General features: G+C 43.2%; 1 protein-coding gene across 3 annotated transcripts in view; it reads right to left on the bottom strand.

Annotated features, from left to right (window-relative positions):
* NUP214 (nucleoporin 214) overlaps positions 1–24,277 on the bottom strand; it is a 38,673-nt gene extending 14,396 nt beyond the window's left edge. For 2 of the 3 annotated variants that reach the window (XM_021543507.2, XM_077787882.1), the window contains exons 1-27: positions 24,197–24,277; positions 22,556–22,751; positions 21,762–21,913; positions 21,306–21,510; positions 20,770–20,840; positions 20,384–20,447; positions 20,024–20,127; positions 19,612–19,718; positions 19,398–19,464; positions 18,759–18,882; positions 16,757–16,918; positions 15,248–15,701; positions 13,773–13,948; positions 13,159–13,250; positions 12,744–12,833; positions 12,255–12,404; positions 11,866–12,024; positions 9,599–9,702; positions 8,964–9,143; positions 8,413–8,498; positions 8,223–8,306; positions 7,654–7,899; positions 6,811–6,975; positions 6,214–6,322; positions 2,831–2,906; positions 2,075–2,183; positions 997–1,099 (exon numbers count right to left, since the gene is read on the bottom strand). In XM_021543507.2, coding sequence (XP_021399182.2) covers positions 997–1,099; positions 2,075–2,183; positions 2,831–2,906; positions 6,214–6,322; positions 6,811–6,975; positions 7,654–7,899; positions 8,223–8,306; positions 8,413–8,498; positions 8,964–9,143; positions 9,599–9,702; positions 11,866–12,024; positions 12,255–12,404; positions 12,744–12,833; positions 13,159–13,250; positions 13,773–13,948; positions 15,248–15,701; positions 16,757–16,918; positions 18,759–18,882; positions 19,398–19,464; positions 19,612–19,718; positions 20,024–20,127; positions 20,384–20,447; positions 20,770–20,840; positions 21,306–21,510; positions 21,762–21,913; positions 22,556–22,751; positions 24,197–24,238 — 3,677 coding nt within the window. In that variant the 5' untranslated portion in view covers positions 24,239–24,277. The remainder of the gene's footprint in view (positions 1–996; positions 1,100–2,074; positions 2,184–2,830; positions 2,907–6,213; positions 6,323–6,810; positions 6,976–7,653; positions 7,900–8,222; positions 8,307–8,412; positions 8,499–8,963; positions 9,144–9,598; positions 9,703–11,865; positions 12,025–12,254; positions 12,405–12,743; positions 12,834–13,158; positions 13,251–13,772; positions 13,949–15,247; positions 15,702–16,756; positions 16,919–18,758; positions 18,883–19,397; positions 19,465–19,611; positions 19,719–20,023; positions 20,128–20,383; positions 20,448–20,769; positions 20,841–21,305; positions 21,511–21,761; positions 21,914–22,555; positions 22,752–24,196) is intronic. The other variant, XM_021543510.2, reaches the window with a different exon arrangement.
* Positions 24,278–24,891: the final 614 nt, after the last annotated feature.

The following is a 24,891-nucleotide window of genomic DNA, read 5'->3' as shown; positions in this document are numbered from 1 at the left end:
ATTCCCTGAGGCTTTGTAAGCTTTTTCTGATTCTCAAAGACCAGCTGCTGATATAGAAGTCAGGCCATGGGACTAAGACATCACTGACAACAGCACTGTATTTAGCATATGGTTTACACACTGAGGCACTGCACATGGGACAAAGGCAGGGTTGTTTGCTTTTTGAATCTGAATTTCCATCACTCAAAAGGACTCTTTTAGCTCTCTGAAGAGCCCAGCAAGGCATCTGTGTAGCACCCACTTAAAAAACATGCAGAGGAATGGGCAAGACTGAAAGAAATCACCCATCTGAATGTGTATTTTGAAAGACTTAATGGTGCCAACTTGATAGAGAAATTCACTTGAGTGCTAGACCAGTAAACATGCAGAATTTCAATCAATCATTCCTAAGGCATTATTACCCTTCTCCCCTAAACATAAGATATAATCAAATAAAGATTTTTGCCATCCCTGAAATACCTTTCCATAAGAGAAATTTCAGAGCAACTGTATGTTCATAACACGTGCCTTGCTTTGTGTTATTGTTATGCAACAGATATCACCAGATGGCTTGGGGGCACTCTTGTCACCTTCATGAACTGATTACTTTTTCAGGCCAAAGCACAAAATTTGCTCTGCTATATTAAAATGAAGAAGTAATTCAGCGAGTGGGACCATCAGAACATATTTCAAGTCCTATCTGGGCACTTGTTCAACAGTCCACTGTAGATAAACCCCAAAAGCAAGCCAGTCATCCTTTACTTTTGATTAGTTATACACTGAAAAATCTCAGACAGAGCAATATGATATTGTGTCAAAGTCTCACAGACCTTCAGACCTCACTCAGGCTCCCACAAACAAGGTCTTCAAAGGACTCTGGTACAAGCCCTGCCCTCCCAGTCTAACATTTGCAGGTGCCATTTTACAGCACTGCACAGCTTGTAGGCAACACCTGCTGTAACAGCCAATACTCATATTTAATGCCAACTACAAAGGAATCTTAATGTTCATACAGACCCTGCAGAAGAAAACAAGGATGTTTTGTTAAGCTGTGAAGTTGTTGCTTGCACTGATGTCACAGTAGAAGAAACAGCTGTAACTGTTTTTACTGTCCCTTGTCCTGTAAGTTACAAGAACAACAAATAAATAACTTTAAAAATAAATTTACAAATTAAAAAAATAAACAAAGCACCCTGTTATCTATCTATAAGAAAAGCAGGGATTAGCTTGCACACACAGGCTATAATTTAATACATTTCTAATAAAAAGGAAGTGCTATCAATTTCAGGAGCTGACATTTTCAATAAACCAAAATTTAAGAAGCATTTGCCAAGACAAATTATGATTCCTAGCTATTTTTACTGCTTCTTACCCCTGGCTAAGAGGCAACCTACATCCACGGATTAAAGGCAAAAGACCAACAGACATGGATTTCAGACTTTTATGCAAGAGGCTTATAAAGCCATGTCCAATGCAAGCATTATTATCTAATACACATTAAAAATCAATTGCTTCCTTCCACTAATGTTTCCTCTTTCCCTGTTGAGCTGTAAACTGAGCATTCCTTTCTTTAGGAGCTTTCCAACTCTATGAGACTGATCACTGTGTCTGAACTGGCTCTGAAGTTGGTCCTACAGCTCAGTGCTCAACAGAATTAGATAAAGCTAGTTCAGGTACTCCTTTGTGTGTCCAAAAGTCAAATCAGCACATTTAAAATGTTTTAAATCAGCAGGATTTTAACGTTTTAAAAACAAAAGAGCTGCTTTTAATTTGCTGTCAAACCACAGTAGCCTTGTAGATGTGCTTTCAGCATTTCCTGATAAGAGTTACAAGCCTTGAGTGCCCTCTGAACAAGGAATTGTGTCACTAAATTCTAGGTGCAGGAACGGACAAAACACAGGGAGTATAGAAAACCACTCTCCTGCACTTATGTACCTTTGTTTTACAAATTTTCCCCCTCAAGACTGGCACAGCAACCTCTCAGTGGAGGTAAATCTCTTCTCAGTATCCTCACATTCTCTGGACTGTGCACCTTGACATGTTGCAATAGACATCCAGGCCTTATTTCCATCTCCACAAGAGAAAGACAACTCACCTGAGATCTTGTTGCCAGATGATGTTGGAGAAGCTGTGGATGCCATAGGAGAGGGTTCACACACAGAGGAAGGTGGAGTCTGGCTCTTCATTGAGCTTGTCAGAGGTGTCTAAAACACAGCACCACTTCAGGTCAGTGCAGTCTGCCCATTAACAAAGATCCTTCTGACACTGGTTTGCTATTATCACTGTCATGCAGTGACTTAAGAATAAAATAGAGGTGGGTGGTTGCAGCACTTAGAAGAACTCTGCACTATTGGGGCCATTATGGCTTGACACTTAAATACAGAGTCAGTTCTCAGCCTTTTCAATAAGTCAGCAAGCCACTGTGGGCAGCAGCTCAATGATTCCAGAGGACAAAGACTGCTGCATTGGGTTTTTTTGATGCATAGATATAAAACCCAGCAGCTTGTCAACCATTAAGCAATGTTTTCAGTAGAATAACAGGGTAATAAAGAACTCTCTCCCTTGATTACCTGGAACTTTATTTTTTTGGTGTAAAATTTAGTTGTAGCTACCTAACAGCCTCCTTTGCTGTTAGCTGCAGCAAGGCTGTGGCCACTAGAAAACTGCATGTCTTCAGAAGTGAGAAAAATCAAGACATAACATAGATATGCCTGGCATCACACTGTCAAGGTCACAGATACAGAAATGGTTTGTCAAGAATGCAGGGCAAGCTATGAAAATTAAATCCCCAAACTCTGCTGAGCGTGCCCAGGTAAGTATTCCACAGGGAAAGGGCTCTGTATCAAAATACCTGTTTAGCTTGATTTGTAGCAACAGTTGCCAAAACTTGATGGACTGCCTGGGCTGCAGAGTGAGGTACAGATGATCTTAAAAAGAAAAATTAAACAATTATATGAATAACTAGCCTGAAAGAGGATTTCCTCTCCTCTCAGAAAGCACAGCTCCCAGAAGCCTTGAACAACAGCCACTATTAAAGATTCCACACACAACTCCAAAAGGACAAATCTGATTAGAGAATAAACCTCTTAAATGAATCAGCCACATTTAACAAAGGAAGTCTGTAAATGTGTTTAAACCTCTAGACTGAAACTATCAAGTCTTCTCCAGACACTCTTGTCTCTGAAGAGCGTCAGGGCTTTCTATTTTACAGGGAATTGATGAAAAATCAGCAGGTAAGGGGATTACAATTTTATGCCTAGTGGATAACACATTTAAGCAGCTTCCTTCACAATGTGGAGTCCAGACACGTACACGTAATGCTTAGAAATGCTGAGTAAGGAGGCAAAGTTGGGAAGGGATAGAGGGAGCAATTCCTGTCTTTGAAGTGTACTATAAACATTGACAAAGTCATGGCAAGAACTATGATAAAATTAACCTGTATTCTGCATTGTAATTTTGGTATTTTTGACCATAAAATATAAACCCCCAGACAATTGCTGCAGAATGGCAGCATCTCACGGGGTGCAGGATCTGACCTTGGCACTGTGGACACTAACAAATCAAATCAGTGCAACTTGGGAACAGCCAACCAGTTTTAGCATCTCCTCAAGTCTGTGGCCCACCACCTTCAGAAGCTTCACTGCCCAGTAGTAGAAGATTTCAGAAGCTTAAATTCAACCATGATTGCATTCTCTTGGTGGTAAAGCCCAACTTTCTTACTCAGGCAGGTTCTCTCCATCTTGACTTGGACCATAAGTTCCCTAAGGCAATAACCAATTTCTGGCTGAGGCCTCAAATCCCAGACAGTGAGCAAATTTGGGCATCCAAAGTTGTCTGTCTGCTAAAGCATGAGGATTCCCAAACTGCATATACTGTTTGCTCAGCTGCAGGCCGATTCACAGGAATTTCCTACCATTTTCCAAAGGAAAAGGATGCATACATGAAACATTTTGCATGGACATTTGGTCTTGGATATGGTTTTGTGCCTTAAACAGCTTTGCTTTACTACAAAGTCCTGCCTTCCTTCCAGCCATGAGTACTCTCTCTACATTGCCTGACCTGGATTTTGCCCTCTGCCCAAAGCAGAAGTACAGCAAACAATGAAAACTTCAAGATTAACACTGGAAAAAATTGGTGTTGGGATTGTGCAGCTGTAAATTCCAAACTTATACTGAACAAAAAAGAAAACAACAAAAAGTCTGTTTTTTCATAAGAGGGTGGGACTTGATCTCAAGATCCCTTGACAATGCTGTGAAAATGCTGGGTTTGACTTCAATTGTGGAGCAAGAATTTTTTTTTTTTCACTGAAAAGCTATGTATTAGTAACTGGACTGGGACCACCAACACACCCAGTCATAGGGCATTGAACAACTGATAACGACTAAAAAATAATTTCTGCTTACCAACTAAAGAGTGTGCTGTGGCAGCAAAAAAGAGCCAAGATATCTGAAGAAGCAAAAACTGGTGAATTAACTTTGCTGGGTGAATGCTCTTCATTTTAGTGCAGAATCTGACTGGCAAGCACGGTTCATTTGGGTAGAATTTTTAGAAAGCACATTTTTATGATGTCAGCTATAAAGTAAAACTGTAGAAAGCCTCCAAGATACCAAGCTAGGTGGTGCTCTATAAATTAGAGAGATCAATCAATACTGACAGTCTAAAACTACTTGAAAGTAAGACAGTCTTTAACTACAGTTCAAGTGAAAACCAATCTCATTGAATATTGCTCACTTACAACCTTCTCAATGCACAGCCAGTACTTTTTACTTTTTTCCATCATAGTTCTGATGAAACAGCAGGTGGAAAACTATTCCTGGTCACAACACTACTCTTAGCCAGAAAATTTCCAAGTAGAGCTGTCTGCAAATTTGACTTTCAAAAGATGTAGCAATTCCCCTTCCCATTCCAGTTTATCACTTTTAAGGAAGAAATAAAATAGCAAAAAGCACCCAAGCTGTTTCTCAATTAAAATGCAAAAGAAACCATGAAGCAAATGTCAAGGTCTCCAGTTGAGTACCACCACTGTGAGACTGTTCCCTTTTTAAAAAGCTGAATCAAAGGAATTCCACCTTTTTTCTTTGAGAGTGAAGAGTACACACAAATGTGTGAAAGCCAATGCTGATGTAACAACAGCAACTGTTCCAGGAGCTGCACATGCAGCTCACAGTTATATGGATAAAGCATTTGCAACTCCATATATAATCAGAGATATGTGGTGAATTTATCCCTCTTCATGCAGTAAGCTCTACTTTGCACAAACTTCTCAGTACTGCCCTTGCCTCCCCAGCCCAGAACTGGCCATGCACTGCCCTGGTCTTAAGCAACAGCAGGAACTTCAAGCAAAGACAGTTCCAAGGTCATTACAATGACAGGGAAAACGCCTAGTCCTAGGCTGGTGACAGAGCTTGTGATAAGGCAGAAATCTCTGGAATGAGCTGAGCTGGCTGTTGTGTGCAGGAAGCAGAGTAGGGAAGCCAAGTGTTACAGCTAACTCACAAGAAATGGTAACAAATTCAAGGTTAAATACCAGACATTCCTAGTTTACTCCTGAGGAAGAGCCCTGCAGCTCAGAAGTATTCCAAAGTGACGGACCCCTAGTGACACCCCAACCCCTCAGTCAAAATTCTGATGTCAAAACATTTGAGACAAGTTTCCAGAAAAGCTAGTTCTCCCTCCCTTCAGGGGCTGAATCTGGGAACAGATAGAAGAGGCATAACTCCAGAGAAGGTTCTCTCAGCAAAGGATGACAAAGTAGAAGGAAAACATCTGGACAGCCTGAAGTCACAGACCACACTCAGTGACAGAGAGCTGCAATTCCCTCACTGAAAGAGACAGAACAGAGGTAGTGATTTGAGAGATACCAGAGCCATATTTCATATTAGCTGTAAAACCACTGAATCCCAAAAAGAGAGGATGCACATAAATGCATTTCACAGACAAATGGAGAAGGAGGTTAATACAGACAAATGGAGGTGTTAATACTGGTTAAGACCAGTTAATACTGGTCTCATCATTTGTTCAGGACAAGCCATCAGCAATTCCTTGAATGGCCTGGTAAAGTCTTCTTTATTTCTTTCTTTCAATCCACAGACCCAGTACTCTTGTCTAAATGCACCCACTTTAGGTCTTACACAGCCAGACTCAGTAAAACACTGCTACTGCTCCCCACTGGCAGATGTGCTCCAGTGCAAATGCTACCAAAGGCCAGCAGAAAGAAGGGCAGCACTCACTTACCCTATTACTGCAGAGACTGCTGGGGTCAGTGCACCAGACTTGAGTTCTCGAACATTCACCACCTGAGGAACAGTCTTCAGAGTTGATTCAGTCAAGGAGGTGCTCACAGCTTTTAAGGAACAGAAAAAATCAGAGGGGAAAAAAACCAAACAGATGTAAAGAAAAATTCCATATTAAGCATTTAATTTCATTCAGTATGGCTTGAATAATTCAAAAAATATCCATCCAAGATTCTAAAACATATATAGTCTACCTGGCCCAAAACATTTGGAACCTCAGACTTCATTAGAACAAAAGAAGTGGGCAGCAATCAATGCAGTTGGTACAGCTTTTGTTTGCTGACCAAATCTGTTATGAACTCTCTCTTACAAATGTTGTAACATCTTCTGTTAAAAGAAATGGGAGTTTCTCAGGTATTTCGTACTAGCAGCTTACAGGAGAAAGGAAGACAAAGGAACACTGGATAGCTTAGAGGTGCAACAATTGCAGGTGTGTGCCACATTTTGTTGATGATCTCCTCCTTTGAGAGCACTAAATCCCTGTGAAAGCCCCATTCAACTGCTCAGAGGTCACTTGGGCAATTAGCCATCCTTTTACCTGGGGACTGGTTAGCAGCCATCTGCCTCTGCAGAGCTGCAGCAGCAGCTGCTTGTGGTGCTGGAACAGTGACAGTGGGAGCAGGGGCTCCATGTTTCACAGTCTTTGTTGCAAGCATTGTACTGTCTGCCCCTTGTGGGATGATTCTGTTTGAAGATGTAGGCACTAAAAAGAAACAAATTAATAAAAATATTAGTAAAAGGTTTCTCTATAAATCAGAAAGTCTCTGAAAGACTTTGCTGAACTGCAGTTCCTCTAAGTATACAGCTTCCTCCTGACAGGACTCATCTGCAGGCCATTCAAACAATCAACCCAATCTGTCCCTGGCAGACTTTGGTATATCCCAAGGAATTTAGTAAGTCTCAATAGATGTCATTTTAATGCCTTAAAGGACTTCCAGCCTGCTGTAACAGACACTTCTGCTGACACCTTATTTTTCTCTCTGGTTGCAGAGATTAAAGAAACCTCTCTTGCACAAGGAAAACTGAATTTTTGCAAATGCAGTTCTTACTGAGACTTGCTGGGCTCAGAACTCCTAACCTTGGCCATAAATGCAGTAGTACTCCAGTTTCTTAGTCTTTGGGCAATACTTTATGTCACTGCAATTTGAAAGAATCAGGCAATCACAAAAACACAATCAGTGAGTCAAGGTGTTTTAGTGCTTTTAGCTGAAGTTCATGAAGTTACAAAGCCACTCTGTTACTGCTCCTGGGAACCTGGCAAAGTAAATCTGTATCGTGCCATCACTCTTCTCCAGGGCTGAAGCACTGGCAGTGGATAATGCAGTTGGTTAAAGCTACCCACAAGACCACACTGGGAAGAGACACTGCAAACACAACTCACACAAAGTACCCAGGGAGAGGTGTTGTTTCCCAAAGGATGGGGACTGAGCCATCAAACCAGGCTGGACTGAGGGAGTTCGGACCACAGGAGCATGACGAGGGACTTGGACTGGGGCAGCCTCTTCTTCCTGGTCCACTGCTTGGGAATCATCATTCTCCAGTGACTGGGAAACTGAGGATGTTGAGCTGACTTCATCCAAATCTTCGTAATATCTTGCGGACAAGAAGGCAGATCGGGACAAACTTGCTGCAACATCAAAACCAAAATTCAGTATTAAGCTGAGGGAACCATCCAGTGTAACAGCCAAGATAAATGCACCCTATTTCAGGATGCTCTCCTATTGGCTCATTTTACTCATGCATTGATAGAATTTGTCTTCTTAACTGCCTGGAAAAGCAGCCTTCAACCAGACAGCAACTGAAGGCAAGTCCTCCTGAGAGCAGATGGGAGAACAGGAAAGGAGAAGCAGGGGTTGAGTAGTCAAAAGCTAATTTCAGGTCTCAGTCCCACAGCAAGTAAGTCACCCTCCTGGAAAGCATATGAGACTTCTGTAGTCACTAGAAGTTTACCTGGAGCTGTAGACCTAATTGGTGGAGTTTTCCTCTTGGCTAGAAAATTCCTCAACTGTGCCTGCTTCACTGGGGATAGTTTAGCTGGAAAATGGAAGGCAGTTTTTAGTCTACAGTCAAACTGCAAGTAAAAAAAAAAAAAACAAAACAACGTAATTCACATTTATGGCAGAAAGAAAGAATAAATTACCAGGTGCTTTGGGCAAAGGTTTGGCATGTGATTTCAAAGTAGTTTTCATCAAATCGTTGCGCAGGCTTTCAAGGTCACTGTCAAAACTGGGACAAGGCAGAGCAGTGAAAAAAACAGCAGGAGCAGATCAAAGCCAACCAAAGCAGGAACAAAATCAGGCCAAAGTAGCCACTAGAACCACTGCCATATCTGGAGGAACAATTGGCTCCTCTAGATACTGTGTAATGCACCTTTAACTATTTTGGAAACTTCAATAGTCATTCACTTCTTCCCCTGAAGTCAGACAGACAATCAGCAGTATCTGAGCCTGGAGGCTCTCTTATCCCATTTACTAAAAAACTCTTTAAACTTTTAGGGGAAATTTCTGCTAAGCATCAAACAATGTCCATGAATACAACCAATGAGCTTCTGTATTACCTGGGCATGGTTTAGAATAATCTTTATAATGTCCTGTTCTCCCATACCATGCCCACAAAACATCATTCTCTGGAGGATGCACCCTTGCACATTGCTGGGGGCAAGAGAGAGGGAGGAATTCATGTTTCACATACCTCTGAGCACTGTTTAGAGGTGTATCACTGGGAACACTCCACTGAGATGTCTGGTTGTAGAGGCGCAGCTGCTGCAGGCTGTTCACCAGGTGGTTGAGCCTCTTCCTCTGCTGGTTGATGATTTCCCTGTTATTTGCCAGGGTGTTGAACAAAGTCTCTCGCTCAGGGACTATCAGACGCCTGCAGGGATCAGATCAAGAGACAGGATAAGGACCATTCTGTGCACCTGGGTCACAGGCAGGCAAGCAAACACCAATCTGGCTACTGAAACTCAAGGTCAATCACCAAAGCAGTTGAATATGCAGCCAGTCAATTTATTTAGCCCATTTGCTTTAAGATGTTTTATTTTAGAAAGGTTTAATTAGTTGCCATCAATGAATTTTTGCAAAGCTTGCAGTTTGTTTTTTATAAGCTCTATTTGTACTGTACAAGGAGACAAGAAGCTTGTAACATATATCAAGCCAGAGAGTCTGAAACTATGGCTACCATTAGGTGTCTGAGACAAATTTTACTCCCAGAAAAAGATCATCTTGAAAAAGATCATACTGTTAAACAGAAAAAGGTCTTTCTCTCTTGATTATAGACTAATTCCCTATTCACAGATACAGTTCTGTACTCCAGTTTCAATCACTTACTTCTGCTTTCTCTTCTGTTCCAGGTGCCAGTCCCACTCCAAATCCAGAACGTCGTTCACATCCTGAACAGCAAACTTCACGTACTGGTGCAAGCGCCGGATTTCCTGCCATGCAAAATAAAGTGAGTTTTAAAATAATTTCAGAAATCTCAGTTTCAGTTGAAGAAGATGAAGACTCTGGGCTCATTCTGTCCAAGCCACATAGCACTTGTCCGTATTTCTGCCTGGAAAGTTTTGCCAGCACAACAGAACCCAATATGGTGAAAATTTATGTAACAATCAACAGGGTACACATTGTCCAGGGTTTGCCCTGGACATTACACCTCAGCTCTCAACTAAGAGTAATACTGTCCATAATATTTGCAAAACACTGCCAGGTCTTTACAAAAAGGATTTTACAAACACCAGGCATTATACAAAACAATCCTTATTTCAAATGCCAGTTCCAGAACATGAGTCATTTGGTCCCATCTTACAACATTGAAACTTCTAACAATTATAAGTGATCAAAGCTTTGCAGGCTGCTCACAAGGCTCTAGAATATTAGCATTCACAGACTATGATTCATGAAAGTACTCAAATGCTCACACCTCCCACATAAAGGCAAGGAATTCATTTGACTTTTATAGGTAGGAAAATGAAAATAAGTAAAAAGCAAGGACAGAGAGTAAAGTAACTTATCCATGACCACACAGCTGCACAACTGCAGCATCTATGCCAGAGACCTCTGGCTGCAGGCTCTGCTCCCTAAACAAACCCAGAGCTCAGTCTCATTCCTGTGATCCTTCCTGCCTGGCATGGCATGTCCCTGCCTTGAACTCCAACCTTGTAAAATGGAAATAGGAACTGCAGCTGGTTTCAGCTCATCTCAACAGAATGTTCACCTAAATATGATGAAGCAGCCAAGGAACACAGCTTGAGAAGAATTCCACTGTAAATGCTTTCAAGATACAGCACAGAATTCTAGTGGGACTTTTCCAACCTGAAAGCACACCCAGTCCTGCTGTGGGCTTAGTGTTAAACACTGCCAAGTCCAGGCTTCCTTTCCCCAGCACCTATTGTGGCAGCAAGTCTCTGGATACCAAACTGGTAGAGCTGGACATCAGAAAAGTCTCAGGGTCTTGAAAACTTCATTGAAAACTAAGACACAAGGCTGCCTAAGGGAGCTTTTCTCACCCAGGAGAATGGGGATGATTTCAGAGTCAGCACACAGCTTTCTCAAAACAAACTTCCACAAAGGTGACCCAAAAGCTCTCCCATTCAAATCCACTTCCACTTCTCTCCCACTGAGTTCTACTTTTCATGGTCCTTCCTCTACACAGTGAAACACATACTTCAAGATTATAATCTCTGAAGTCACAAGTGTAAGCTTTAGATGTCAGAGAGACATGCTGGACATCAAAGCAGGCATGCAATTAAGACTGAATCAATCAACAGAATCCAGGTGAAGATTAGAGATCAGACATAAAAGAAATTACTTTGTGTCAGCTGATTTCTAGTAACTGCATGCATGGTCTTGATACCTCCTGCCACAAAGATGACATTCAATTATGCCTTCAACCTGCCAGTCAAACCTCTCGAGGGGAACTTATCAGTGTATAAAAGACCAAGTATCATTTGTAGGGCACATTCACTCTATTTTGCTTAGGGTTAAATAGCCTTCATCACCAGAGCTGTAACAAAAAGTGCTTCACCCCTACTTTCTTTCTTGTCTTTGAGAGCCTCTTTATGTTCTGCTGGTTATTTTCCTTTGTGCCCCAGCTTTCAGAATATCATTAAGCTTTATGCTCCACCATCCATGAAATTAACCACACAATTCTGTAAGTCATAATAAATCATCAAATTGTTCCATAAGGCACTTGCTGAAGATAAAAATAATTCCAAGAACTCTTCTATAAAGTGTAGGAAAAAACCCAAAATTCTTTTAACTGAAATCTCTGAGCAAACACTACAGGCTGAGAAGGAACAGGATGTCAAGAGTCACATTCTAAGATTAGAATAGGCTTGGATCTCAGGTGAACTACATCCCTTCTGAAGGAGTTTTGAATCATCACTGCAAATGGCAAGAACAGAGAGGAGCTTCAGGAGAGGATTTCCAGGATCTCTTGCAAACTCATGGAAACCAAAGCTCACCACACATTTACTAGACTACTTACTGAAACAGCAAATACTTAGGGCAGAACAACAATGCTAGGAACTTGCACACACAAGCCTAAGTTTTATTTTATTTAAAGCTCTCTATCAGAAGTTGGCTGATATGATTCATACCTGAAGCTGTGCTTCACTCTTGGGATCCAAAGGTTTCTTATAGAGCAAGTGTAAATACCCTGAGCTACGATTCTGTTCGTTCTGTTCTTTAGCCTCTTCTACCCCTGCAAATCCCTCCAGCAGGGTTGTCTTCAGAATACTGATATCTCCATGAAGTGACTGCAAAGTGAAATAGAACAGATGAGACAAGGTTCAAGGTAACATTTTCTACTGCCATTTCTAGCACAACCATTTCTTGCAATTTCTGAAAGCACAAAGGCAAATGCCACCTCCTCATTAACACAGCAGAGTCAGATGTTCCATCTACAGTTCAGGTGTAGCAGGTTAAGGAGGAACATCAGGTGAGGAATAGTCACTGCTGGTTCACAGTTTGAAGATAGCCTGCTCACCTCTGTTGTCTCTTTAATTTCCAAGAGGAAGGTGTGAAGATCATCTGACTCAGTTCGCAACATCTTCATTTCCTCTGGAGTTCCAACTTGGAAACAGGCTTTGGAAGTCCGGGCCTTCAGCTCCTCCATCTCCTTTTGAAAATGTGCAATCTGCAAGGCCAAGTGGAAGAAAGGGCAGCCACTGAAAACACAGCAGGGTCTGGAACAAATGTCTCAGCTCTTGGATCATGCCTCAACTACACCATAGACACCGGTCACTTTGCAGCCAAAGCAGGAAATGATTCTTGAACATTAACAGGAAAGAATACTCCATCTTCTCAACACAGTGACTGAAGATGACTGAACAGGACACACAAATAACAACTACAGTCTGATCATCTTAGGAAAAATTTCCATTCTGATTCCTAAACTACTTACAGACACCATCAGGACACAGCTGAATGGAAGTGTCTGTGTGGCAGTATGAAGAAAACTGCTTGAAAATCTCACCTCCTCCCTGATTCCTGCAATGACAGGGTCTGAATCCTTCCACTGGTGGGTCTGTTTCTCTAAAGCTGTGCTGGGGAGTGCTGATTTGCCCTGGGGGAAAAGAAAGACAAAACCAAAACCAATATTAAGGATATATCCATTGCAACGGGGAGCTTAGAATATCAAAAAAGGTCTGGTGTTAGAAACTCCATTCAGACACCATACACTCTGATTATAGCATAAGTAAAATACAGCTTTCTATATGCAGAGACAAGCAGAGAACATTTTTTAGAATCACAGATTTGCTACTGTTTCCAAATCAGAGCTTAGCTAATCTTTTGACTTATGAACACTAGTTCAGTCCAAGGAATTCTAAGCAATTTGTGGGCCATGAAAAACATTCACCCTCCAAAGAACCCAGTCAAGTTCCTGTTACCTGAGTAGAGCTTGGCTTTGCTGCTGATGTGGTGATTTTGGGTGTCTTCTGTACCAAAGAAGCTGGAGGAGTATTTTGAGCGGGGCGTGCCACTGGAATTTAATAAGAACAACAGTAATTGATGAAGTTATACAAAGCTTGAGGAAATTGGCTGTGATCAGAAACAACCACCACTATCAAATCCAAAAGCAGTAGTGCTATGGGCCCCAGTGCAAGAACACACCTTCCTCAGGTGCCTTTTCACTTCCATTCAACTTGGCTTGTGACTACTTTGAACTCTGGTCAATGCAGATGGAAAGCAAGGCATTGCTTTGTGTGGCTGCCCAGAAACATTCAGAGCACTGAAAATGCCAGAACTTCTGGGTGAACTTAAGCAGCTGAATATAATTATTTCACACATGGCTCTCTGAGAAATAGAGCACAAATGGAAAAAATGCTCAGTTTCAAGAAAAAGTGATTCACATCATGATGGTGTGCTAATCAGGAGGGCCTCTGGAGCAGGGAAAGCAGCAGGGAAAACAAGCAAGAAACCAAATGAAGCTCCTTGTGTCCTAGAACTTTTAGAATGTTTTTTTATAAGAAATTATATCCAACAATAGGGATCAGACTCCTACCTGTGGTAGGGACAGGAGACGAAGTCTTCAGTGGTGTGGCAGGAGGAGCTGCAAGGGGTGTGGACTGGCTCAAAGAACCTCCAGGAGCAGTTTTGGAACTAGTTGAGAAGGAAAACATTGAGGAAGTGCATTGCCCACTGCTACTGGTGGGAGAAGAGGCGTCTACAGCACTGAACCTGCAACAGAATGAATAAATGAATGAGTGAATGAATGAATAAATGAATGAACATCGCCTGGGATCAGCAACAACTCAAGCTCCAGATAAAAAAATCACAAGTGTAGCTTGTGGAGACAGTAGGAAGGAGCCATCCAGGATAATTTCTGAATACATGGAACCACAAAGACTTCTGTCTTAGATCCTCCCATGAGCAAAAGCTAAATGCCTGCAAAAAATACTACCCTGCTTCAAATGCACCTCATCATTTTGTTCCAACTATAGCAAGTCTGAGCTGCCCTTCAGTGTCATCCTCAGAGTAATGCTCAAACAGAAATTCTGCAAGAAAATATGAATTTCTATTCATTTGCAAACTCAGCTCCTCAAGGCAGCCAATTTAAATACTCAGCCAATTCACTGGTGTATCATTTGCTTTATACACAAAATATAAAAAGCCCTAAGAGCTGCCATCAGATTCTGGTGTAGTAAAGATTTTTCTAATTCAAAAATAATCATTTAAACCATCAGAAATGTCTTATGATGCATTTACATGAAAGTTCTTCTCCTTAAAAAGCAGCTCCAATTAACATAGCTCTGTGTTTTAAACTACTTTTTCTAAAAATAAAGAGCAAGTCTCAGGAGTTGGAGGGAAGAGTGAGTAAATGACATCTGAGAACACTCAAACCCTTTTTGCATAGTTTCTAATAAATTTTCTTTTTTTTCAGCGAATGTGAACAAGCTTTGAAGATTCCAGATCCTGTGCTCAATGAGCAAGTGTCCATTTCAGATCAGAACCAAAAGGTCTGGCACCTTCTCTGCTTAACACAGAGTGGCAAAGCAATCCATCAGCTGTGGCTCCAGCTTTTTCTCAGACTGGGGGTAAGGAACCTTCAACAAACTGTCACAGAAACTTGTGCTATCACCACTCCACTAAAGCAGTTCCAGACAGAAGGGATTTCCCAGCATGATTTCCTTAGCCATGATTTGCATCAAACCAAAGCATGGAATTACTGTTTGAGGCCTATGAAACAAAGACATACAAACCCCCACTAAGTCTTTGGCAATTTATCAGTCTAAATTTTTGGCATTGTCCCTTGACTAGTACCCATGAATGTAACATCTGGCATAGGAAGCACTGAGGATTTCCACAGCCACGACACTCTTGGATAAAGAGGGGCTTCCTCAGTGCTTTGCTGAGAATTTGAGGAACTGTTGTCAGGGCAAAAAGCCAGACACCATCTTCAGAACTACCATACGTTATCCATGCCTGCAGCAATTTAACAAGTACCCAGCCCCTGCATTCACTGCTGAATCTATTTACTTCTCATTGAGGTTCACTTTGACTGAAGAAGCTGAAGGTGTAAAAGATGGCTTCTGTGCAGCAGTTGCTGTGGAGAGCAGGGGCCCAGGTGAGCTGTCTGCAGCTGGTTTGAAGTTCATGGACCCAAAAGAAAAAGAGGTGGCAGGAGCTGTTGTAGTGCTGCCTACAGAAGCAGAAGTCACGGATGTCTTGGAAGAAGCAGAGAAGGAGAATGTTGCTGCCCCAGTCAGAGCAGGAGTCTGGGCTTGCTTGGAGGTATCAGTGGCAAAGGAATATGGTGGAGGATCACTGCCTGTGGAGCCAGGATTCTTCACAGCTGAGGGCATGAAGGAAAAAACAGCTGCTCCACTTGCTGCTGGAGTCTGACTTGAGGTGGGCACAGTGGGAGTAACAGCTGGTGCTGTGTCAGGCTTTAGAGAAGTTGGAGGAGTGGTTGGACTTGTGGCAGTACTCCCTGCAGAAAGACAAATGGGAAAGGAGTAGGCTCATTTGGCTGCACTAATGGCAGAACGTATTGCAAGGCCAAATCTGTTTGATTGGGACAGCTCAGCACTGCTTGTTCCACTGGACAGTGAAGAAGAGAGATGGCAGAGCTGGGCTTGTAGTCCCCAATGCCAGCAAGGGATACAGAAACTGTACAAAGTCACGATCAATACAACAATCTGTCCAGATTAATGTTGTCTGCAGTTTCCTGTGAAAAAGCTTCACCTTCCTCCATTGATTTTGATGAGGTTCCTGCCATCTCAAATAAAATAAGCAGTCAGCACACAAGTTAGCCAGCACTGCAGGAAGGCAGGCTGCCAAAAAACAGCATTCTGGTGGGGGAAGGAGAAGCAAATTTGGGCACAGGGAAGAAAATGGTGCATTTGCAATTATTTCTCCATTAATGCAGACAAGCAAAACAATCACCTGCCTACATCACGCTATACAGGGCAACACATCTATAACTCAAACAAAACTCCTCTTCACCTGCTGATACAATTTTCACAGTGCTGAGGAAAGCTTTAAATAGGATTTAAATTGAGTTTTGTTTAAATAGGATTTTTCTGCAGTCAAATGCCATGATCTCCTGTGGCAAAGCCATGGAGGAAAACCATCACCTCTCTGAAGTGTGCAGGCTATGCTCAGAGCTGGGCAAAAAGCCTCCTAAAACTGGTTTGTCCCTATTCTCCAAAGGCTGATTGCATAAGGAAGTCTAAATGTACAGCCTACAAAGTGCTTGAGATCCCACAAACAAACAGGTTTAAAGGTTGGACTCTATGACCTTAGAGGTCTTTTCCAAACTAAATGATTCTCTGATTTGGGGAACAGGACTAGGTAATTTCACACTCATGCACAAAAGACAGGGAACAGTCCTGGGAGCTCAAAACACCCAAGAACTGCTCCCCATTATCATTATAAAGAAAAGATATGTTTTCTGTGACCACATGTGTCTGACTACTGAACTGACAGATCAATATTCCAAAGATCCACAAATCCAAGTGTTCCCTAAGCCCCTGGAGTACTCACCTGCTGACTTTGGAACTCTCTCCCCGACCAACTGCAGTGGCTCTGCGGTCACAATAAGTGACCTGACTCCTGGGTTTTGGTTGATCATGTGAAATGGGCAAAGCACACCATCCGTAGAGAGCAGGATCAGAACTGGAGCTGGAGGAAGGATCTTCTCATCACCTGCCAGAGACCACACATATAAGTCCTGCAGTCAAAGCTTCCTATTCTGTTCCTACTGGAATTGCCAACTTCATGTGACTTCCTTCACACAATATTTCTTATATTTCTACCTTCTTGCTTTCATTTGCATCTTTGTTCCCTTGCTTCTCTGTCAGTGCTCAGATCTCTTTCTTTATCCTTTTGTATTCCTTTATGTTCCTGACTTCATGTTTCATAAAAGGGTTATTTGACGATTGAATGTCATCTCCTGAATGACAAAGCCCAGCTTTCACCCATCAATTCTCATGCCACGCTTTTTCAGATTTTGAAGCAGTCATTTTTCCTCTCTGATACTCTGCTCCCTCCTTCAGTTCCTTTCAGCAATCCCCACATACCATTGGGTCCTGTCCCCTCATTAACATTCATATGCATAAACTACAAAATGGAATTGCTACATAGGAAGCTTTTTAACTTTAAAGAAAGCCAACATCAAACAAATATCCCCATGATCTGAACCACTGATATAAAATATTTGTGTTTTATGCAGCTGCTTTGTGAGTCTGCTTCAGTACAAACATTCTCAGAACAGTTAAAGGCCCAGAACACTCTCTGTATTTTTAAAATTCTGTAATGGATTAACTGTGCTTAATTACACACAAAAACCCAAACCTAACACATGTAGAGTGCAGGAAAGATCTGCTATAATCATGGTGCTTTGTTTGTCAGGCAGCCCAGTGAATAGCCATTTTTCTTTACTATTGGTTCTTCAGGAAAAGCATGCTAGGGAAGTGCAGTTTCCACCTGGGAACAAGCTCCAGGACAAATCAGGTTTCTCTGCAACCTAAACTTGCTGTGAACTACAAAGCCAATTAATGTGTAGCCAAACCCTTGTGTCAGAACACAGGGAATGTCAAAATGCTTCTCGAAAAACCTTTTTAAAAACTCTGAGGCAGCACAACACAGGCTTTAAAAAATCTGTCCTGACAGATTTCTTAATCCAGTAATTGTAGAGATTAACAGAGAAAAGGCTTCAAATTCAATTTGGCATTCAAGCACAATGTTTGACCTCAATTCCCTACTGTAGGTTTTTTTTCAGGTAAAGGTCTCAGTTAACTGGCACCCTCCTGTGCTCTTCAGGAACTCCTGACTGCAGTACTTTCCACTCTGCCTGAAGGTATCTCTATTTCCATCTGTCTCTGGCCTTCAAGATAGAATTCTCAGAATTCACTGAGATACAACACAATAGTTCAGATGTAGCTTCAGACTTTGACAGAGTACTTTGAAGGGCCTTTAGGCAGCAGAGAAGGTACAGCAATAATGCAGCTCAGATGTAGAGCACAGCAGGGTTTAGGCAGTACAGACCCTGTGCTGAATTAAAACCTACGCATTCACCTCAGTGATCTTTTCTGTTTCTGGCTTTGAAACCAACCCACTTTTCCTTTAGTTCCATGCAAATGTACTTTATGCAAAACAGTTTTGCAAAAGGACACAAGTGACAAGAATAAAGAACATCTCATGGGCAGCCTGAAATCCCCAGTGTTAGAACACAACTCCTTTAAACTCACTAAAATCCCAGTTCTGGGGACAGATGTAATTCAAGAGCTTTGTTTGCCATGTCTGTTGGTGTCATATCCCAGGATGCTGAAAGCTCCAGGAAAGAACTGTGTTTAACACCTCACCACTGAATCCTTACACAGAAGTAAAGACATGTGCTGTGGGTTTGGTATTAAAACAGCAGCAGGTGTGGTGGTCTGCCTTTCAGAATGATCTCCCAGAACTCTGAGCACAAGGCTGCCCCTCAGAAATATCAAACATACTGAGATTTTTGGACTACTCCACAAGAGAGACTAACAAGACTTACTGATCACAATGGGCATGTTACTGGTGTAGTCCACAGCAACCCCAACGGGCAGAGTGTCATCGCTTTTATCTGTCAGAGGAAGTTCTGCTCTGCTGGAGTCCTCCAAAACCCACGATTCCCAGTTCTGCAAAAAGTAAAATTATTGTTATATCAACTACTGCTTTGCTGTGACCAGCCCTCTTCAGCACTCCAGTCTACAACAGACTGAAACACCAGCTAGAGAGTATCTACTTAAATTTGTCAGATTAACAAATGCCAGAAAGATCAGGGTCCTTCACAGATTTTTGTGTGACTTCTCATGTATCACTGCATGTCAGAGGTCAGACATTTTTAATGCTTAGCCTCAACTGATGGCCTCACATCAATCACTATTATAGTGAGTTTGACCAAATTTTGAGGCTGAAAAGTGAATAACAAAAAACAGACTTCTGGTACTTGGTTCACAACACACATCCCTTGTTCATCTAAGAATTATCATCAGATTCTGTACAATTTAGAAGCTTGTTTAGTTTTGGGAAGTCTTAAACTCATCATCTCATTGTATTCCAGGTCTTATATAGGTTATACTTGGGGAAAGAAAATGTACATTTGCACAGATGCAAGACAAAATATATTCCACAAATGGAATAAGAATATTACCTGATCCCCCTGCCTGGCAAGAATGCTGACTTCTGTGGAAGCTGCTGAAGCTGCCAGAACTAGATCCCTATAAGCATGGATACAAATAGGTTAAAACTAACACGACAGTCCACTGCAAGGTCTACAAGAAGGGGGAACACAATCTATGGAGAAGCACTGACCCCTCAGACATGCATACCAAGGGAAGCGGTTTGCCATGACTCCTGCCACTCACCATTCCTCAACAAAATTGAGGAAGTAATGATGCTGTCTCTCAGTGCAGCTCGTGTAGCACGGCTCCATGAAATTCACAAACTTCTCTGGTCGCTTCTCTTCCTTTTTCTGTAAGATCAACATTGATAATTTATCTTTCAATACACAAACCAAGTAATCTCCCTTAAATTTGACGGTATGAAGGCATACCAATAATATAGTAATTGAATCTCAGCAGAGAACAGATTACTCATTGATTTTTATGTGGATCCTACTTTCTCCACTTAATCCCCCAACTCAATCCCATGATTTACAGCAGTACCAAACTCAAATTCTATGTGGTATTCTATCAACAACAAAAGCAACTTTGCCAGTCATGAACAAGTCAGGAACAAGCAACAGACATTTGTGTTGTTATGACTGCTGGCACTTACAGGCAATATGGCTATGACCACTTGTGGTGACATCTCCAGTGTCCCATCAGCCTCTGCATACACGATGGCAAAGACATACGTGCCAATCCAAAGTATATCCAAAACTGAAAGAGAAAGCAAATACCTCAGCCAGAAAGACTTTATAGTAATATTTTCTTGTTGATTTTAACTGTGCACAGCACAAAAGGAAATTACAAATAGCAGCTAACTCCTAAACTACCAAGCATAGGAATTACAGAAAATCAGACTGTAATTTCATAAGCAGTGCTATAGAGTTGCTATAAGTAAAGACAACAGGGGGAAGAATGAGCAAAATACTTTTAAAGAGAAAACAAATTAAAAGGTAATAAAAATACGCACCTTTAACAGGATTGTCTGAGTCATAAAAGGGAGGACAAGGGATTACTTTCTTCTCCTGGAGATTCTGCAAATAAAACAACTCTTAAATAAACAGAAAAGGCAATGAACAAATCCAACTGCAAGTTTTGCAGAAAGCCCAGAGAACTGGTTTAGAATTCACCCATTCTTTAACAATCATGGGCCACTCTGAAATCATTACTTCAGTGACCAGTGCAAACCTTAAACTAAACCAAATACTGGCCTAAGACACTTGAATATTACTGAAGCAATTGGGCAGCATCACATGGCTCACACCGTGTGCAAAAAAAACCAAAAAAACCAACCAGCAATATACCACATTTCAAACTCCTGAAAAGTCATAAGGCCTTAACACCACCAATACTTACAGGCAAATATTGTACCACAGTGCCATTTTGCCTCCCTGCAGCCAGTTGTTTTCCCTTTGGGCTCCAACACACTAGGCAAAAAAAAAAAAGATAACTTCATTAGCCCTAAGGAACTGGAGAGTTACAAGCCCCACAAAAACAGGACCAATAAACTAAAACTATTTTTTCCACTCAAAGAAGTCATGAATCTGAATCAAACAGGGTGCCATCCAGTCCCAGAGAAGGCAAACTACACAGGTCAAAACCCAACAGGTGATGATGCTTATTTGCATGTTTTCCTGGAAATGAGTCAAGCCTGAGACAGCACAAACCACAGGTGGGCACACCTGGTAACTCACAAGATTCAGCTGCTGCAATCAACTGGGAAAGAGTAAATCCATTGCAACACATTTTCTGAATGTCACTGAGTTTAAACTCTTCCTTTTCATGAAGAACTTTAAGAAAACTCCTCTTGAGACAAGCAACATGTATTTATACAATTGATGTCTGCTCTTCAGTGTCCAATGTTCTGAGTGCCCTCCAAGGCTGCTACTCACCAGATGTGACAGCAGCAGAGGATGGGAGTGTGGCATAGACCTTCACAGAGTCTGTGACCTGCAGGACAGAGATGCTGCCATCAGACAGGCAGACGGCCACCATGCTGGGACTGGCAGGGCTCCACTTCAGGTCGTTGACCATGGCTGCACTTCCCGAGTCCTTGGCCAGTTTGTGACAAGCAAATGCATGTTTCTGCTGTTTTGCCTTTTAGGAAAGACAAACATACAAGACAGTCAAAGCGGAGCACAAAACCAAACTCTCCAGAAGTCACAGTTCAAAGCAGTTTTGACATGCCTATAAATTAATGTCTGATTAAAACAAGCAGATTTTGAGCAACTCCTTTACAAGACAGCCCTCACAGAGATAGAAAATCCCACCCCAGCTACACCTCTCCTCTGCTGTATTCTGAATAAAAAACCCAAACCAAAGCCAAACCCACTTGGCATATGCTGTACCTGATTTAGGAACGTGCGGACATCAAAAAAGCTGATGAAGGACCCAATCTCACTGGACATCATACAGACAGACAGGGTGAGGTTGTCACAGCTCAGAGCCAGGTGCTGCATAGGAAACTTCATGGGAACCAGAGTACTCTGAATATTCTCCACTTAAAACACAAAAGGAAGGGAAGATGGAATGAAGGGGACAAATTTAAATAGCAGGAATTGTTCTTGTAAAACAAAACAACAAATTTATGCAATAATCTTCAGTCCCATGAACAGCAGTTGTCAAAGGTAAGATGCAGAAAAATTGAATGAAAGCAAATCCCTTCATGTCTATCAATACAATCTTGAGAGCTGCCAAATTTCTAAGAAGAGAAAATGCCACTTTCTTTCCTCAGTAACCCGAGTAATGGTAAGTGGAATGATTTTTTGCTTTATTTATGTATACAGAGAGTGGAACAGTTACTAAGGGGATGGAAAACCATTTTGCACTCAGGTGGTGGAACAGTGGTTGCTTCTCCTCTCCTGGACAGTCATTTAGTCAGTGTGAAAACGCCCTCAGTGTGTCCCTCCACTCACACATCCCTGACACATACACAGGCTCACAGCTCAAAGAATAGCTACCAACCCAGCAAAGAATGGCCACCAGCCATAGTTCCTGCTTCCCCACACAAGAAAATGTGGCAACTCAAATGCCTGACAGAAAATGGCAAGGACTGTAACACGTATTAGAAGCCAAGAGCTCCACATCACAAACCCCTATAAACCTGTCTCTGCCAAACCCATGAGATTTAAGTGTGTCTTACCAATTTTATTGGGATCTTCTCCCAGCTGTTTCTGCATGAGAAGATCTCTGGTATGGAAAATCTGCAGGCTGGTCCCTCCACCAGCAAAGACCAGCCCATATTTGTTGGACACTGCAAGGAGGCTGGAGCGCTCTTTGGGAAGATCATCAGGAGCATCAAAGATGCGAACCTTCTTCAGTGCTCTGAACTGAAAATCCTGTTTGAGAGAGTTGGGAATAGGCTGTTCACATGCTGCCCAAGAGGAACAGTTTACTTTGACTTCTCTAAGACACTAAGTGCAGGAGCCTCTCCATGAGAGCTGCAAATCCCTGCCACACACCCAGGCAGCCTCTGGCCACTCGATCACATTTTCTGTCTCATCCATGAAAGACTGAGATTACACCACTTTTTTTTTTTTTTTTTTTTTTTTTTTCCCACTGGTTAAATCTTACTTGTACCCAGCACTTGTGTTCATAAAATCTGCCTGGGACATCTGACCTACTCAGGAGCCACACCAAAACCAGCCAAGGGATACAGAGGAAATGAGAAAGGAATAAAGAAAAGACAGGACAGGACTGAACAAAACTTGCTGCTACAAGGTACACATTTGCCAACCTACATACCAGTAACTCCAGTCAAGCACCTGAGTTATTTCCAAACAACTGCCACTGAATAAGTGCATTCCTGTAATCTGAGGAGGATGTGGGAACTCAGAAACTTCAGCAAAACAAACAGCCCAACTACCCTGTTTTTGAGGGCAGAAGGCAGCTCACAAAGTCCTGTAATCACTCCAGGAATCTGTTCCCCCATGTCCCTTCTTACCCAGCCTCACAGGAACACTGGGTGACAGAGGACAGGCTAGGCTGGCACCACACAGCAAGACTCCAGCTCTCACTGCCTCACAGCCATACATTCCCAAACCAGGAGATCCCAACACGAGGCATGCTGACAGGAGGACTTAGAAACATATCACCCAAAACAAGGTTCCTCCAACTCCACTTCATCCCTGAAATTGCTCGAGGCCAGGTTGGATGAGGTTTGGAGCAACCTAGTCTGGTGGAAGGTGTCCCTGCCCGTGGCAGGGGTTAGAACGAGCTTTACGGTTTCTTCCAACCCAAACCGTTCTGTGATTCCCTCCCCAGGCATTAAACACCCCTCTACACCAAGGCCATGCCAGCCTTCCCTTTTCCACCCTACAGGTTTGTACCACACTATACCGGAAAGTCCCCAAATACTTGAAAACACTCAGGATTGCCCAGAAAGGGTGTGGAGTGTCCCTCACTGGAAATATTCCGGGTCAATCAGAACAAGCAATCCTGTGCTACGTGCTCTAGGACGAACCAGTCCGAGCAGGGAGGTTTGACCAGATGCCCCACTGTGGTCCCTTCCAGCCTGACCCATCCTGCCGCTGTGTTTCACAAACACCTCAAGGATGTCTCCAAAAGCCCCGCCACATCCCAGGCCGACCCTCCCCGCCTGTCAGCCCCACGGTGCCAACCAAGCCTCCCCCAGAACCCACCACCTCTCGCAGCCCAGGCCGAGCCTTCTCCAAGCCCCGTTCCCCTCCGGCTCCAAGCCGAGGCGCTCCGGCCCGACTGAAACGGCCTGCCTACCCTCTCCCCCGCCGGCCTGCCCTCACAGCCCGCTCTCCCCGTGCCCCACCTTCATCTCCCGCTCGGGGATCACGTCCATGTCGTCGCCCATGGCGGCCCCGCGGCCGCGGTCCCGCCGGGAGAGCCGCGCGCCGCTTCCGCTTCCGCCGGGGCCGCTCCGGCCGCGCCTCCCGCCGCTCCGGGTCCTCCCGGGGCTCCTCCCGCACAGCCCCTGTGCTCAATAAACCCTCTTGGCGCACAGTCACACTGGGGAGTATCTCTGAAACCATCGAGCCCGGCCTGTGACCGAGCAGCACCTTGTCACCAGCCCACAGCACTCAGTGTCGTTCCTTAAACACCTGCAGGGACTCCATCCCTACTCAGCGGGCTCTGTCCCCTCAGGACGGGGGACTCCCGTCCCCACCACCCCTCTGGGCAGCCCGTTCCGGTGTCTAATCGCCTTTTTGTGTGAAGAAATTCCTCCCAGTGTCCAACCTAACCCCACCCTGGCGCAGTTTAAGGCTGTATGCTCTCGCCCTGATTTTTCCACAGGTTCTGAGGCGCTGGGAGCTGTAGGATGCCCGAGCCCCGCTCCGTCCTGAGGGGAGCAGCCCTGAGGGGACAGAGCCCATGACCAGGGATGGGCTCCGGCTGAACCAGGGATGGATTCGGGCTGAAGCAGGGATGGGCTCCGGCTGAACCAGGGATGGATTAGGGCTGAACCAGGGATGGGCTCCGGCTGAAGTAGGGATGGATTCCGGCTGA

This window comes from Lonchura striata, chromosome 22 (assembly GCF_046129695.1).
Source record: "Lonchura striata isolate bLonStr1 chromosome 22, bLonStr1.mat, whole genome shotgun sequence".
In the NCBI taxonomy this organism is placed as follows: domain Eukaryota; kingdom Metazoa; phylum Chordata; class Aves; order Passeriformes; family Estrildidae; genus Lonchura; species Lonchura striata.
Note: the sequence above shows the minus strand (reverse complement) of the source record. Positions and strands in the feature narration are given on the sequence as shown.